General features: G+C 41.1%; 1 protein-coding gene across 2 annotated transcripts in view; it reads left to right on the top strand.

The window, feature by feature from the left end:
* Positions 1-18131, top strand: part of LOC119198310 (guanine nucleotide exchange factor VAV3) — a 74113-nt gene that overhangs the window by 41322 nt on the left and 14660 nt on the right. For both annotated transcript variants that reach the window (XM_037455292.2, XM_037455290.2), the window contains exons 15-25: positions 242-351; positions 2817-2918; positions 4156-4247; positions 6302-6324; positions 7381-7399; positions 9774-9904; positions 11662-11727; positions 12306-12340; positions 12641-12757; positions 14309-14396; positions 14921-15050. In XM_037455292.2, coding sequence (XP_037311189.2) covers positions 242-351; positions 2817-2918; positions 4156-4247; positions 6302-6324; positions 7381-7399; positions 9774-9904; positions 11662-11727; positions 12306-12340; positions 12641-12757; positions 14309-14396; positions 14921-15050 — 913 coding nt within the window. The remainder of the gene's footprint in view (positions 1-241; positions 352-2816; positions 2919-4155; positions 4248-6301; positions 6325-7380; positions 7400-9773; positions 9905-11661; positions 11728-12305; positions 12341-12640; positions 12758-14308; positions 14397-14920; positions 15051-18131) is intronic.

Raw genomic sequence — 18131 nt, 5'->3', positions numbered from 1 at the left:
GTTCTTCCAAGCTCTGCCTCTCTGTTTTGCCTCTGCCCGTCAGTTCTGGCCTTCGGCCTTTGAGTTAGCTCTCCCCGAGCGTTCCCCCTTTCATTTTGCATCTCTGTGTCTCCATCTGCCTCGCTGCATCACGTCTCCTTCAGCCTCGCTTTGGCTTCCACTCCAAAATCCTCCTTTTGTTATCCCACTGTTGTGTTATTTTTGTCTATATGAAGGTTTTTTTTTTCTGCCCTGTTTGCAGTGGTCCTACGGATTCTACCTCACCCATAAACAGGGCCAGAGCGGCTTCGAATTCTTCTTCAAGACCAAAGAGCTGAAAAAGAAGTGGCTGGATCAGTTTGGCATGGCCATGTGAGTGCTGTGTTTTTTGTTGTTGTTTTTCTGTGTGTGTGTGTTTGTGTCTGCTCGCGCGCCACGGCGGGAGAACAATGTGTTTTTGTCCCTGCTGCATTTTGTCACAACATCAAATCGTGCACATAGCTCATGGAGTCATTCAAGTTTTACAACTTGAGGATTAATGAGGCGCGAGGCACGCGACACTGGGACCAGCGGATTAGCAGATGATGAATGGCATCCTTTTCTTTAAAAAGCTCAACCTGATTAAACACGCACAAAGAAATCCAGCACTTTATACACTCAGAGAATACAAGTGATTGGATTTAATTGCAGCGTGCTGCGTATGTAGTTAAACATGTGATTAATTTATCAAAGAATGCAGCAGTGTTCGTGCTCCCGGACACTCTTTCATGTGACAAAACATCCTGTAGAGTTCCATTATGGGAAATGTAGGATCAAGTATTTGATTGTAAAAGTTTGGTTATTTCAGGCCTCTGCTACTTCTGTTTTAACCAGGGATCGATTTCTCTAGTAAAAACCATTCCTTTCATTATTACATTACATCATCATTTCGCTTTTATCCAAAGCGACGAAGAAGAAGAACAAGAAAGTGCAATTTTCATCAAATAAGCCGATTTACAACTTGTTATAGGTAAGAGCCATTATTTATATTTCATCTCAGTCCGATGACACAAGAGATGAGGAATTAAAAGTTCAAGCAACAAAGGAGAGCAACAGGCCTTACCAGGAAGTGAAGAAGAGGATTAGCGAGAAGGATCCGGGTGCTGTGTGAGACGGAGAAAGAAGGGGCTTTGCTTGATTAACTTTTAGGGCTGATTTAACTCACAGGGAGAATCAAAAGTAATTGCCAGACACACAAAAGCTCTCCCACGGCAATGCTTACCAGCAGATCTTCGAGCTGCAGGGGGGGGGGGGGGGGGGCATATCGCTGAGAGCCCGTAGAAGATTTCGTGGACCATGAGCCACAGCTGGTATTCAGCATCTTTCCGTTTGATTGTGACCAACAACTTGCCCCAGAAAGATTTCAGTGCAGAAGAGAGGACACCACTGGAGATCTTTTTTTCTTCCCTAATACCTTCTTGCATCCTCCAGGGAACAGTTTGGCTCGCCTTTGAGTTCCAAAAGTAACACCTTAAGAAAAACGCTTATGCAACGTCGTCATAACATGTCGAGCTATCGAATTACCAACAAAACTAACAACAGACCTTTTAAATAGGAAAAAAAACAGGTCTTTAGGCCTCGAGCAAACTCGGGCTCTCCTGTCTTTTTCTTTTCACACACACACACACACACACACACACACACACACACACACACACACACACACACACACACACACACACACACACACACACACACACATTCCACCATGTCCTAAAAATACTTCTGTGTTTCCTTCAAGCAGACCTTGCCTGTTTGCTATTCTCTACTCTCCACCTCAAAGAGTCGTATCTGTTGCATTGGAAGAGTTTGTCGGCTGCAATTTTCTTTATTTTGAAATTCACACTTTTTTCAACAAAGCATTTTGGAAAATATAACAGGGACGGGCAATCAGCACGAACTCATTTGCATTGCAGGTAACTCGTCTGTAGCTCGTAGTGAAACTTACGGCGCTCGGTGCTCATTGTACAGTTTGGTCCAACTGCTTTTGGGGATCACTTTGAACAGATGTGTGTGGAACAGATGTGTTCAGGGCCACGGAACATTGTTAGTGTTACATATACGCTTTGATATTCAGTCCAAACCCTCAATATTGAGACATTATGTTATGATTTCTCTATTTCATACCACAACTTATTTAATATCATCATAATGTGGTAACGGGAGTATATGAGCAGTCTATTGAAAACTCAGTGGTGCATTAAGGATGTCACGGTTTGGGTCTGCTCTGTGTTATTTTGTAGTTTTCATGTCTCTTGTGTTCCTGGGTGACTACACTTCCTGCCTTGTCTTGTGATTGCGTGATTGTCTCCACCTGTGTCCAATCACCTGCACCTCCCTTGTGTATTTAAGCCCTGTGTGCCTGTTGTCCTTGGTCGCGTCATTGTCTTACGTCACTCGTCGTTGGAGCATGTCAAGGTTTTGGTTTTGGTTTTGGTTTTTGGAATAAAGAGCACTTCGTTTCGTAAACCCCTGCGTTTGAGTCCTCCCTCCCTCCCTTCCTTCCTGCAACCAGCTTCCACCCACCCGTTGTGACAAAGGACCCTCTGAGCCATAGCATGTTCTTATTGTGTTCTATTCATTTGTTGCAAATATATAAATACAAGTAGAAAATATAAAACATCCCTGCCCGAACTGAATTAGCATGGAGTAACTTAAAGGCGTCATTAGCTACTCATCTCAACCAATCCACTTCCTGCTAGCTGATTTCTACTACTAATGGATAATAATAGTCATATTACAACCATCTGTGTAACTCATCATTATGTAACGTCTGTTGTGTGTTTTGTCTCGTTTAGATCCAACATCCATCCTGAGAATGCCACCAGCAACTTCCACGAGTTTCACATGCACACCTTTGAAATGATCACCTCCTGCAACTCTTGCCACATGCTGCTGAGGTAAGAGGTCTTTTATTATTCACACACACACATACCCTCTTCACAGCTAGCGTTAGACATAAAGACTGAGGACGAGATGTGGACCCTTTCTCTTCAAGCACTTCTCAGGACTCCTTTAAAAAGACCTCCGCCCCTGCTATTCCTCTCCAGCGTACCCTAACAATCTATTCCTCACTTTCCTTTCACCTGTCTTCTTCATTCTGCACATGTGCCTCAGCTGCACAAAGTTTCTTTTGAATTTGCTGAACGGTACCGGCGCCTCGTGGTCTTTCTCACAGCGGGAACAACCGAGTGGTTTCACATACCGAGGACAGTGAAGAAAAAAAAGATATCTGTCACACTAGAGCACATTTCAAGGCAATGCAATGTGAATATACGCAGTAAGGTGCTGAATTCCCCAACATTCTGTGAGGAGAAGTTATGTTTAAAAACTAGAACGACGCAGGGAAAGTCTCAAGAAGCATTGGATGTGCGTCATTGTGTGTCATTGATTTCTTGATAATCGTTCCTTTTTGCAATGATTAGTCCCTTTGAGGGTTTCATTGTGACTGCTGTGCTAGAGCTCTTTTTTTTTTTTTTACAATGCCAGTAAAGGAACAACTGATCCACTTGAGAGGACACAATCGAATTGTAGCCTCTTATCTAACCGGGACCGAATATCAAATTACTTTATGAATCGCAAGCCTGATGAGTTGAGATTTATTCTGCGTATTATTAAATCTGAGATCTAGTGTACTCATTAGCTATGTAAGAGCAGAGGCCCCCGCTGGAGTCATTAATCAGAAAACCAAAAAAACGGGACTGGCAGAGGTTTTCTTTTGAAGCTTAAATTGAAATAAAGATGATCTTTGTTTCATATTATTCATATTTCAGGTCATTTTCAGCTGGTTAAAGTGATACAGAATTCGTCTCCAAAAAGATTTCTAGGAGTCACTTATACTCAAGCAAGCTGACTTCAGTATGCAAACACGCCCGAAATGAGACGATGTGATCACCATGTCATGTTTAGCATCTTAGCAGGCTTGGATTGGCTGAAAAGCCCCGGACACATTGGACACACGAGGCAGTGTTTTTTGTCGAATCTCAGCCTCGTGGTGGTAAAAGAGGGATTCATTAAGATTCATCATCTTTGAACTTTGAATCCGGTACAAAATATCATTGCAATTCTGCAATGCCATACCATCTATACCTTGAAGCAATCCATGTGATGCCTTTTCCCCCGGTTGTCTTTCTGCAGGGGCGTCTTCAACCAGGGCTACCTGTGCTCCAAGTGTGGCTTAGGTGCCCATAAAGAGTGCCTGGGCCGCTTTGGCAGCTGTGGAAAAACAGGTAAACACGTCTCTCGCTGCGAAGCACAAACTCACATCAGTCACATCCAGTCTGCAATAAATCTGCAGTAAACCGTTTCACGGGACAAAATGATTTCAAGGGACACATTCAACTCAATCGTGTGAACACAACTGCATGTCTACACTCTGGCAGCATGAACATAATGACGGGTGACACACATAACTCTGGCGTTTGAGTGTCTCATATGACTAATAATGGTTTGCCCGGTTCAAAGCTGCACAGTGACATTCTGAACCGAATGAACCGTGGAATTGTGGGATTCGCTTGAAATGAATAACTTAACAGGTGCCCTTATTTCTACTAACCAAGGTCATCCAAGTATTCAATCAGAATTGCAGATATTCATCCAAAAGCTCCCTGGCTTCCCTGGGTGGTTTTGACACTTCAGAGCACCTTAAAGGCAATGTCACTGTGTACCATTGTACCGCTCCCCAAAGCTTAATAGTAGTTTTACTGAGGAGTTTTATGAAACTCCTAACTTTTTGTGTTATGCCCCTGTTGTGTACCTGTCACTCAGCTCCCTGAGCAGGAGCACTGACAGCTCTGGAAAAAAATGGCGGTAAAACTTCAGACGTGTGGAATGAAAAGAAGGCCTTCAGAAACCAGCTTAACATGTCCTTTGTGAATGCATGAGAGAGAGAGAGAGAGAGAGAGAGATATGGGGGGAGAGGCGGTAAAACTAAATTCACACTTTTTGTTTGTGCAACTTTTAAAACCAAGCGATCTGGCTTGTTTTGCTCTCACAACATTGTGACGCCGCGCGTCACGACTGCGTGTGTTTGTCCGCATCCCCCCCCCCCCCCGGCGAGATGCCGCCTCCATGTTGGACCTGGCATCTTTCGTGGTGCCGGCGGGTCGCAGGCGCAACAACTCCACTGCCAGATTCTGATTCTGACTCTGTAGCCTGCTTCAGCGCGGGCTACAGAGTCAGAAGCCGTTTATCGCCACATATGTTACACTTAGAGGAATTTGACTTGGTGCATTGGTGCAATATAAGAATAAAATAAGATAAAGTAAAATAAGATAAGATAAAAAAAATATACAGACAAGAATAAACAATATAAACAGATGAGTATGTTAAGACACATTTATATGTCTGTGTGTTTCCATGCTGAGACAAACCACTGCGCAAATGTTCCTGGGGTGTCGGTTTAAATTCCCCCCCCCCCCTCCATTACTCCGCATATTATCTCCACTCTGTGCTGGTACAGGAGATTGTGCACGGACAAGGACCAATAGCTTAGCATTAGACCAAAGAAAAAGGAGAAACTCTTAAAAGTAGAAGCTCAAGAAAATTGCTCTCATTAAAAGTGATGAGCTGCAGTTTGATTGATGCGTTGGTTGCATTAACCCATTAAAACAAAGACACCAGAGTTCCTGCGTGTACGGATGCTGTCGATGCACAGGGAAGGCTGCAGAAACACACAATCACAGCATCGCAGTAGAGGGTGAAGAATGTGTGTGTGTGTGTGTGTGTGTGTGTGTGTGTGTGTGTGCGTGTGCGTATCACATACAAGCCATTGTTTCCCAACGTTTGTCTCGGTTATCGGCCGATGTTTGCGTAACAGGTCAAAGGTCCCCGCTGAGAGTCGTTTGTGTGTCCATAGGCACAACGCACATGCGGCTTTGGGTGAGTGCAAGTGCGAGTGTGTGTTTGCTCAATTGCTCTGTTTGCACAGGTACAGAAGTATCCCGTGCGTGTTGGTGTGTGTGTGTGTGTGTGTGTCTTGGGGGTGTAACCCGTCCCTCAGGGGAGCCAATGAAAGAAACTGGTGGAGCAAAAAAAAAAAAAAAAAATATCCCACCATCCCACAACACCCCCGTCCCCTCCCCCCCCCCGCCTCGTTACCTCCTCTATCCCGGCTGTCAGGTAGTGGCAGCGCAGCAAAACAAAGCGAAGCGCGGTCCGACCGACGAGCCTCCGCCTCCTCCACTAATGGGGGAGTGTTGCCTTGTACCGACGAGTGTGTGCAAGTGTTTGCGTGCACCTGCTAACCCGTCATTCACTATGCCTGTTCTCACACTTCTTTCAGATCCAGGCTCCGGCAGACCTCAGGTGAGTTGCTTTGTGTGTGTGTGTGTGTGTGTGTGTGTGTGCGTGTTTGTCAGAGTCGACGTGTATACTGTCCGTGTCTGCCGTTCGCCTCCTTTCCAAAGCTTGGCTGTGCTTTTTAAGACTGAAGTTTTTTACTGAAGCTTTTTGCCAAGGAGACTCCAATTGACTTTACTTGCTGCAGTTTTCCTGATTCCAAAAACCAGATTTATTTCTATTTTTTTCAGATTTTAACGTGAGGCGCCCCGGCTGTGTTATACTGCTGCAATGCTCAAACGTTTCTCCAAGCAGGAAATAAACTGTGGCCAAAACTGCATTATGCAGATAAGACTTTTGTGCAGAAATGTTTTCACCAGCAGAAAACACAAGACTGAGGTGTAATTGCAAAGTGTCCTCGTTGCTCTTATTCGTACGTGGGGTCAAGTGCTGCATGGCAATGGGAACGGCTCTTTGTGCCACATGCAGCCTTTTTTAAAACAGAATAAACTTTGACTAACTGCATTTGTGCAATGCACACTAAAAGACGGCATGAGGACAGTGTGTCGGATGCTTTTGTGGTAATAGTAGTAGTACCAATACTACTACTTTGTGTGCAAATACTTACCAATATACCTATTTCATGCAGTTTCATGCCAAACAAATGGAACTAAATTGCGTCTGACTCTAAAAAAGTGACTCTGCAGCTTTGGAATGTTTCTGCTCCGGGACACGCAGTAGTTTGCCGGCGGTGTCAGTGCAGCGATGTATGTCATGCAGTGCCGTCCACGTCAGGCCCGTTGCATGAGACATATGAATGAGGTTATAAGAAATATGAATTCCATGCGTTGCAGCAGCTGAGAGGCTGAACACATTCAGCTCACTGAGTGTAGCTAATAATGGATTCAGTGGGTTACACGTGTGAGTTTGGATGGCTTTCACCATGGCACACATTTGTGTGTGCTTGCGATGGAGGGACTGATGAAAGAATGAATGATGAGTGGAGAACAAGACGTTTTTATTTGAATGTGCTTGTGTTTGCCCGTGTTTCGGTGTGTAACTCTCTGTGTCTACCTTTTTCAGGGCAAAGATCGAGATGCAGGTGAGACATTTAGAGAACAACACAACACCAGGCACCCTACCACCCATCTTCTGTTCCTCCGAGGAAAGCGTTTTTGTCTTTCTTACTGCCAGTGTTAATGTGCATAGAGGCAGCTGTTCCGTTTCCTCTTCCATATTAATAAAGTCCATTCCAGCTTTATAAACTTGCACCACTATTGTTTATCAGCATGCGGATAATGAGCTTGTATCAGCTTTGAAACGTTGATCTTTCTTTGCAAAGTAAGGACTGGCCCAGTATTTTTAAAATCCTTTTCTAGATAATTTACACATAACTCCACTCAACTTTGTTTTATACATACAGTATGATTATTAAAGTGCTGCAATTGACACTTTTCAATTAAACAAAAATTGTAGAAAAGAAAATGGTAAAATGTGTCCAAGCCCTACAACTTTTGCATTTTTTACAGTGTTGGCTGTTACTATCTCACACACACACACACACAAAATACTTTTAATTCTTGTTACTTCCCTCTATTAGGTTGTTTATCTGGATTGGCAACCCGTTTGCATAATTGCCACTGGCATGGGGTCATGATTGTTGTTCCTGTTGTCAGAGGTAATCGGGCTCAGTCAGAGTAGAAAGTGTACCAGGGTTGTATTTTTGCACCTGAGACAATCTATAGAGGGAAGCGTCATGAGTTTAAATGGAATCAAAGCACTATAGCATGCATACATAGCATGTTAGTAGGCCTGTAAGAAGAATGCAGTAAATACTGTGGCGGCATTGTACTCCTGCCTCCCTCCTTCTGCGGCTTTCTGTCTCTCCATCCAACAGAATATGAATAACAAGCCGCATCCTTTCAATTGTTTGTGTGTGTGTGTGTTTGCGTGTGGGTACAGCTCGCAGAGGGCCTTTAATCTGCCATAAACCTTGCTTCAACCCTCATTTTTCCATCCCCCCCATCCATTATGCTGCCGAAAATCATTTCTGACTGAAGACGCATTAAAATCAATAGGCATTTGATTGCCCCGGCCCTTGGCGTTTCATAATATTTCGACGCGGCTCCCTTTGTCTGTTTTCAAAGGTGCGCTAACACTTGGCTTGTCCTTGTGTGGAAAGGAATGCAATTTTGTGCCCCCAAGACTCAATTCTCCATGGCCCAGTGTGTTTAGAAGCCCTATAGAGGCAGGCTAGCACATGTCAGGCTGCCAGCCTCAGTCCTGCAGCGCTGGAACAGAGGAGAACGCCAGAGATAAATGCATGAGCTCTCAATACAATGTTGTTGACATCTCCATTTTTTTGCCCAAAGCGTCGTGCCCTCACTCCGAGTTATTCTTCTCACATTGTATTCCTGCACAACACTTTTGGCACACAATGCAGAGAATTCATTTATTTTAGCTTACAATAGGAACTCTGGTTTTGTTTGGCATGGGTGGGTGCTTCATGACAGATGAATTATAAATCAATTTCAGTGATTTCTTGGTGAATAATGGGAACAGAGTTGGCCATTGTGTAAAATCAAATAGTGCTAACTGAGGTAATTTCAACAAACTTATTTGGCATTATTAAAATGGAAAACAATGACAGTTTTTCCTAACACCATATCATTATCAATCATGAATATCATGACAAATACGGGAATGGTTTTTCTTTTATTGTAAATGTGATTTGGTCTCGTTTTTATTCAATTTCAGTAATGGAAAGCAGTTGATTGAATTTTCCTTATGGCTCCCCCCCGCAGGGCAGAATACATCATAGAGCAGTAAACAGTGTCACTCCTGCTTATCTCTTATCTAACAACTTGATAACCAGCCATGCACAAGTGTGCTGGTCCTTATCTATAATGTGATAATGGGTCCAAATGATGTGCGAGGGCAGTGCACTGGTGACAAAGTGTGTGTGTGTGTGTGTGTGTGTGTGTTTGTGTGTGATAACACAAGTATTCTCCCTCTGATTACCAGCTACAATGGGGTCATGTACAGTTTAGTAGAGCAAAGACACCTTTTTAGACCTGATAAATATGTATATAACCTACATATACATATATATTTCCTTTAATTATACAGATACTCAAGCAGTTTCTTTTCCAGTTGACCCACCACAATGTGTTTCACATCTTGAATGTGAATTAATAGATTATTTCAGTCTCATTCAATTCCTTTTACTTCCATTCCACCTTCCATACATAGTAAACACAAAGTAAATATGAAGTAGACAATTAAAAACAGGAAAGGGGCTAAAAAAGTTTTCTAGTATATTATCGAGGGATAGAAATGTTGTTTTATTTTGTTGACTTGGAGTAAAAGGTTTTTGGCAAATATACATATATATGTATATATTTGGTATAGTGTAGTTTCAGAGAGTGAATATCAACCGATTAAACATTGAAAGCTTAACCGTGTCCCTCTTGCAGGTCGGCCCAAGATGCTGGTAATCAGGAACTACTTTGGTGTGCCGAGCCCTACATCTGGTCCACCGCTCAGCATCCAAACGGGTGACATCATCGAATTAATCTGCGCCGACATTCACAGCCCCTGGTGGCAGGTCAGAGGTCCCACTCCTAATCAAGTCTTTCACAAAAGAAAAGGGATTCATTTTCAAACCATCTGACCCTCGTCCTGACCTCATAATCTATTACGGGGTTCAGATGAGGACGGTCAGCTCTTTTTATGATATGTGCGATCTGTTATAATCTGCATGCTCCATTCATTAACAACTTACATACATATTCATGTAGATGCTTTATTTTAATTCGGACATGATGTGCAGGTGCAAAGTCAAAATAGAATTCCAGTAGTTTTCCTGGCTGGTCCTTGCCATCAATCTGTCAAAGTCAAATTCCTTTAAAAGGTGCACACAATTGTAGGTAATAATTAAACACGCACTTAACTGGAGGAAGTAAAACTCTGGAAAATATGTTTTTATTGTTTACAAGGTTACGGAACCAGACGTCTAATTTAAACCCCTAACGGAGGAAGAAAGAGGAGATTTTAATGAATTGTTGCGTAGTATCCAAGTATTGTTTTTTACTTGTGTTTCAGAGGCTGAATCAAATTCATCACAATGATTATAATTGGATTTTACCGTATATTGGCATGAACTACTGTACAATTGTTTTATAATCAGACATGTAATGAGGAAACCAACCAATCTCATAGCAATAAATACACAACAGACGAAATAGATAAAGAATTCATCCAAGCATCCGAGTAAAAGCTTAACTGGAGGCAGCTACAGGCCCACAGTCAGCAAACATTCAATATCCATCAACTTTGTAGCCAGCAGACCATAATCATTTCTGTTCTGGGGATGCGTGGAAAAATGGAATCGATCACTGTAATTTCATTTCATTCAACAGCAGCCATCTGTTTGCTCTGTCAGCGTTAGCGGCTGTGCTCATTATCACACTGTTAGCAAGGATGCAGCAGAAAGCAGAGGCCTCTCCTCAAGGACTGATGAAATGTCCCCAGGTAGCCGGGGTGTTTTTGACGGCTGACTGCCGACAAAACCATCAGAACGGGCTTAGCTGGTTGTGTACTACTCGTGCCTCCCAGATAATGGTTGGATACACACAAATCAATTCCTCTTTCAAACCCTGCGAATCCCTGAAAAAATCCAAAAAGTCAAAACAGCGTGACAGTCAACAGGCGGCTCCTGTATAGCTTAGTCCTGCAGCTGCCCTTGTGGTTATAGTTCTAAAAATGAAAGGATTTGAAACAAAGTAACACATTTAATCGTATCTTTTCATATAGGAAAGAAGTGAAAATGACTTAAAGGGCAATCTGCTCCTTATAGTCAATGCAAAACAATTGCCCTATTTACTCATGGGCCTTACATTACAAAAACGCTCATCTAGGCTTTGAAAGATAGAGTAACGTAGGAAGCCATAATTGGGACAAATTGGTGTCTCTTAATACATTAACGGGCTGATTCAGAAAGGCTTTATTGGAGGTCTCAGCTTTGGCATCTGCACACCTGGAGCGTGATGCCCATTTACGCATTGCATTCATACGTGGACGTATTAAAACGGCAGAAACTGTATATTGTGTGAGGAAAAAGGGATTATGTGCAGTGAACACGTGGCACTGCCAAAATAGTTGTTGACGAACCAACCCCATCGAGTCATCACCACGCCTCCCTCCCTCCTGCCAGGCCATTATTTCGGTAATGGTTAACTTGTACTAGTACCTGGACTTGGACTGTACATTCTCACCGCCCAGTTAATTTTTTTCTGTACAGCGCAGACGGGGTCAGCCAGATGTTCGTGACGCAATTATCTCTCTCTCTCTCTGTTGTTTCAGGGCAAAATCCTGACGACGAAGGAGGTGGGCTTCTTTCCGAGCGACGCCGTGAAGCCTTGCCCGTGTGTGAGTGTCACTTCCTTCTACCCCCTCCAGGGCCTGTTGAAGCAGCTCGCGTTCGGCCACATGTCCTCACTAGCAGCGCCAGCGGTGTGAGGATGTTTGGGGATTTCTCAGCTCTCGTACCTGGCGTGAGAAGAAGAAAAAAAATAACCCACGGGGTTTTATGTTGCTCAAAGGAACTTTGTTTTTTGAGAGATATGTGCTGTGATTCTTAATGATGAAGTAAATTACACCGCAGAGAAGAAGAAAACCATGATTTACATGGAACAAGTAAATGATTTTGCAGGTTGGTCTGACTTTGTTGCAAATGCCTGTTTTGTTGCCATCCTATAAATCTCCACCGGATCGCGCCATTTGTTGAAGTAAAATTCAATCCGTCCAGCTGCTTCGGGGATACAAGTTTTCACGTAGATAACAAACCATTATCACGTCCACACTTCTATAAAGATAAGATTATTTTATTGGGGTTGAAGGGCAAAACAGTGGAGCTGGTGCCAAGTACTTATCTTTAAGTGGAGCACGCTGTATTGAGTCTGGATGAAAACTAACAACAACCACACACTTTCTCTCTTTGCCCCAAGGTCCCAAAGCCCATCGACTACTCCTCCCAAACGTGGTACGTTCACTAAGTCTCAACACAAACATGTTTATTGGATTGAGCAAAACACAGTAGATACGCTAAATGTGAATTTACAAAGCCAGATGATCACACTAACAAGCTACAAGCTGACTATGAGAATATATATGAGGCTATTTGAATTCTCACGCACCCGCACACACAAACACACAGAAACACACACGCGGAAGCTGCATTGCGAGTATTGGACCAGTGCCACAGAAGGGATTGCGTGCACACTTACTCCGAATCGTGCCTTACGGTCCACGGCTTCTCTTCTTGCCGGCTGCGGTGCTGTAGGTTCGCGGGGCCGATGGAGAGGCTGCAGGCGGAGGCGGAGCTCGTCAACAGGGTCAACAGCACCTACCTGGTCCGCCACCGAAGCAGAGAGTACACCGAGTATGCCATCAGCATAAAGTGAGTCCCTCCTTGTCCTCTGCTCATTCACGAGCCCCACATACAGGAAAGTGTCCCCCGCCTCCCACTGCAAACGATGCTTGGAGACAAATGAATTAATTTAAATAACAGTTTCACTCATCAAAGGAGTGTCCAAAATGGACAGAAATGAACGTGTCTATTTATTGTGCAATAAGTTCTAGGGATGTCTCTGGTCTGACTGTCAACAATCAGGAGGATGTATCGGTGGTTTTTCTGTCCGTGTGTCGCTGCTCTGCTTTGGATTTATCACACGCCTTCAGCAAAAAGCGCTTTATTGATGGATGTATCTCCCGGCTGAACAACACAGTTTGATGGACTTATTTATAGCTCCTTTGCAGGATGATGTGTTTTCCAACACGGGGCTGTGTGTAAATCTGAGCAAACTCGATGCTAACCGCGGAGCAGGATGTAAAGCATTTAGCAAAGTTCCGTCGTGCATTTGCCTTAAAAATCCCACAAAAACGAGGTTATTATGAGTTTCGAATTAGAATCACACACAGCCACGTACATCTTTCACCAGGCGCCGTCACGCTCCTCTTAACCTAAAACATTTCGTCAAACTCATGCAACTTGTTTTTAGCATCCTGTGGAACGGGGAGGTCCCTTCTGCGCTGAAGTCTTAATTGCTTGTGTGCACACGGACTGCAAACAAAGAGGCTGTTCAAGGTTATTCCAAGACCTTGAACAGCGAGAGAGGCAGATGTGGTGGGAACGACATTTTAAAGGAAATGGAAATGCATGCTCTCTTTTTCTTTCTTTTTTCGTAAGGTAGAGATGGAAGAAGATTATTTTCATCCGATTGGGTCCGAGTAGCAGAGAGACACTGGTTCTGTTCAAGTTAAGCTCCGGACTTTTGTCCCACCGTGGAGTGGATGCATTTATGTTATTACATGTTTACTTTTAACACGGACAACTTTGACATATGGGGTGTTATTGTATATTTCAAAGTGTCTTTTTTAGTTCCAGGGGATGTTCAGTGTTTTGGGGAAGGCATTTGTTGCGTAGAATGAGACTGACAAAATATGTAGTTTCATTTTGTCAACATTATCACATTATCCGAACATTATCAGCTAATAGCTGCAGCTTCACACTCATAGGATCCACGTATCGGACTGAGAGCATTAATGCAGCAGCAAACAACTATTGTCTGAGGTGAAGCAGATAAGAGATGATACCGGCATACCTAAGGGTGTAGCATACTTAGAAAGTATGAGCACGTTGTTTTGGGTGTGTTTTCAAGGAATGTCTTCGGGAAAGAGGCCACAAACAGATGGCATCAGTTGGCCCTTCGTCGCTTGAACAATGACAGAGATCCTTTCCGCCCACTCTGACCAACTCACAGAGTCCCGCCGGTGTTACACACACGCACACATTTTCCTGACCGCCCATCATTCATGTGTCACAAACCTTTGGGACTTTTTGCATTACAGCGAGGGCTGTGCTTCGGGCCAGCGGGGGAAGGGGGGGCAGCGATCGATGGCAATGATCAGAGACGGAAATTAGATTCGTAATTTATTCAATGGCCCACAGGTACAACAACGACGTGAAGCACATAAAGATCCTGACAAAGGACGGCTGCTTCTACATCGCAGAGAACAAGAAGTTCAGGAGCATATTAGTGAGTTGTTTCCTCCTCTTTTCTTTTTTTTCCTCCTGATTCAACCACTGCAATTCATAAATAAATCATCATGTTCCCTTAATGAAGTGTCAAAAGCTTGAATTTTATTTTAGCAGTGTGCACAGAAATAGCCATGATTAGTGACGTGTTTATACCGGCCTGAGGGCTTCAACATTATAGATAAGTCCAGTGCATACTGGAAAGGTTTAACCACCTTCCCTAATATCACCACAGTGTTTTCTCAGCTTTCCTACTCTGTTGGAGTGGCATATTCGAAAAACAGTATTTTGTTAGCATATGATTTCACTGCCCTGTCGGGACTTTCATCTACAGCATCACAAATAGGTTTAAGTTTTTCAAGCAGACTTAAATTGTAAATGACAGAAATGTTGTCACATGAGCAGGAAAAAACAAGCGTTATTTCGTCTTACAAATTCACATGCACTAGAAATGTTAAAGAATATATATATATATATATATATAATATATATGGCTGACTTATTCTATTGTATGTGTATCTCCAGGAGCTGATTGAGTACTACAAACACCACTCGTTGAGAGAAGGTTTTAGGAGTCTGGACACCACACTGAAGTTTCCTTACCAGGAGCCGGAGAACGCCGATGTGCACCGCCTCAACCGATCGGGTAGCACCAGTGAGTCCGTCTGCATGAGCAGCAACAGCACAACACTCTAACACCTATATGCAGAAAGGCCAGCAACCCGAAATCTGAAAAATAAATACTGTAGGAAGGATAGAAGACATGTTTCTCTGGATTAAATTTGAGGAAATAATGTAGAAGTACAACTACAGATGGAGTTTCATTGAGAAAGCTGGATTTGTATGACGTAGAGGGTACCTTTAAGTTCCCTATCCTTACTGGGTCGTGGTTCAGGCTGCATATAAAGATGATTTCTTTCATTTTGTCTTTCCATATCTTTGGGTTTTGGAATAAACCGTTGTTGCAGGTGGCTGCCGTCATTGGCTCTGCTGATGCCTCATATCGCTGCTCTTTTTCTGGTTGCTTAGCTATCATCATTTCCAGCTCTCTAACACACACACACACACACACACACACAAGAACACACACACGCACACACACTTTGAATCACTTGGCAGCTTCTTCACAGACTCAAAAGAGCAAGGTAGCTATTTCAGATATGTCTCAGCCTGAACTGAGTGAGATTGAGTCCAAAATGAAGTATTATTGAATCAGTAGTCCGTTTACTACCTGAATGTTGTATCGTTTGTGATCAAGCAAAACGAAGCCGCAGATCCTTTTAATGACACAGCTGTCGGCTATGAGGGGCCGTTCAAGACAATATTCATTCTGGTACTCTCACATACCTATATTCTCACTCTTATATATATATATATTCTCCTTTTACATACATATATTCTCACTCTTATATACATACAGTATATTCTCCTTTTACATACATATATTCTCACTCTTATATACATACATTCTCCTTCTACATACATATATTCTCACTCTTATATACATACATTCTCCTTCTACATACATATATTCTCACTCTTATATACATATATTCTCCTTCTACATACATATATTCTCACTCTTATATACATACATTCTCCTTCTACATACATATATTCTCGCTCTTATAGACATACATTCTGCTTTCACATACATTTATATATTCTCCTTTCACATACATATATTCTCACTCTTATATACATACATTCTCCGTTCACAGACATATATTCTCAGGGATAAGGAGAATGTATGTGTGTATAAGGAGAATGTATGTGAGTATGAGGAGAATGTATGTGTGTATGAGCGAAAGTGTATGAGCTAAAGTATAGTATGGAAACGGAAGGCGTAAAGTGGAAACGGAAGGCAGAACATTTCTCGCGCTGTGATTGGCTGTCAACCTACCTTTGCACATCGTCAGTGGCAAGAAAATCTTTTGGTTCAGGGTGAACCAAGACAACTGGTTTTTGGTGGCGTAGCGTGAAATACATAGTTCTGTCAGGTTTTCTAGCACATTGCCCAAGTAGGATTACTCTCTTAATAACATCTAAATGTATACGACAAAAAAACTTGTGCACTTTGCGAGGGTTCATCCGTGCTCTTTTTTTCTAAAGCTTGATTTAGTATATTTCTACTGAGCAGAGGTAAAAACTTTGCATAAACTATGCAATTCTCCCTTCATACTGATGTTGCTAATTACGTGATTGCTTAATCCCCGGTGTATTCTAGGATTTCACGTGTGTAAAGCACTTTTTTAACCATGTGGATGTAATGTGTAAATAACTAACAAGCATCGCGAAAAAGCACCGATAAATATGTATGAAGTGTTTCACGCTACGCCACCAAAAACCAGTTGTCTTGGCTCACCGTGAACCAAAAGATTTTCTTGCCACTGACGATGTGCAATTTCATGACCAGTAGTTAAATCAGCAGCGGCACTTGACAGCTCGGTTGGCTGACGGCGTAGTGCTGCCATCATATAAGGTGTTGCTATTTTGCTCGACTGCATGGTTTCGAATCCAGGTTGCGGCGATCTTTTAATAAACGTATGTTCTTTTATTTATTTCTTTATACGTGCCAGTGATGTAGTGCTCACTTATACAATCATAATCGCTGCATTGGATATGGGATGCATTTTGAACATTTTCAGCAATATGTTTGCGAATGTGTGATGAATCAGGTGACCGAGGCAGACAACATCTGCTGCTGTCGGGGTAAAACAAACAAACACGCACGCGTAGCCAAACCAGTAGGTTCAAAAACCAGTAGGCACGTAACACCGGTTTGGTCTTGTGTAGCTTGAGCTGCTCTGCATGTACTTGACTTGTGAGTTGCCCCCTGCAACGTATCCAGAACATCCAGAACATGGCCTCATATATATGCATATATATATATGCATATATATATGCATATATATATATATATATATATATATATATATATATATATATATATATATATATATATATATATATATATATATATATATGTATATATATATATATATATATATATGCATATATATATATATGTATATATATATATATATATATATATGCATATATATATATATGCATATATATATATATGTATATATATATATATATATATATATATATATGCATATATATATATATGCATATATATATATATGTATATATATATATATATATATATATATATATATATATATATATGCATATATATATGCATATATATATGCATATATATATATATATGCATATATATATATATATATATATATATATATATATATATATATATATATGCATATATATATATATGTATATATATATATATATATATATATGCATATATATATATATATGCATATATATATATATGTATATATATATATATATATATATATGCATATATATATATATATGCATATATATATATATATATATATATATATATATATATACATATATATATATATGCATATATATATATATGTATATATATATATATGCATATATATATATATATATATATATATATATACATATATATATATATGCATATACATATATATATATATATATATATATATATATATATATATATATATGCATATATATATATATATATATATGCATATATATATATATATATGCATATATATATATATATATATATACATATATATATATATATATATATATATATATATATATACATATATATATATATATATATATATATATATATATA

Source organism: Pungitius pungitius, chromosome 19 (assembly GCF_949316345.1).
Source record: "Pungitius pungitius chromosome 19, fPunPun2.1, whole genome shotgun sequence".
NCBI lineage: Eukaryota > Metazoa > Chordata > Actinopteri > Perciformes > Gasterosteidae > Pungitius > Pungitius pungitius.
This window is presented reverse-complemented; position numbering and strand designations above follow the sequence as displayed.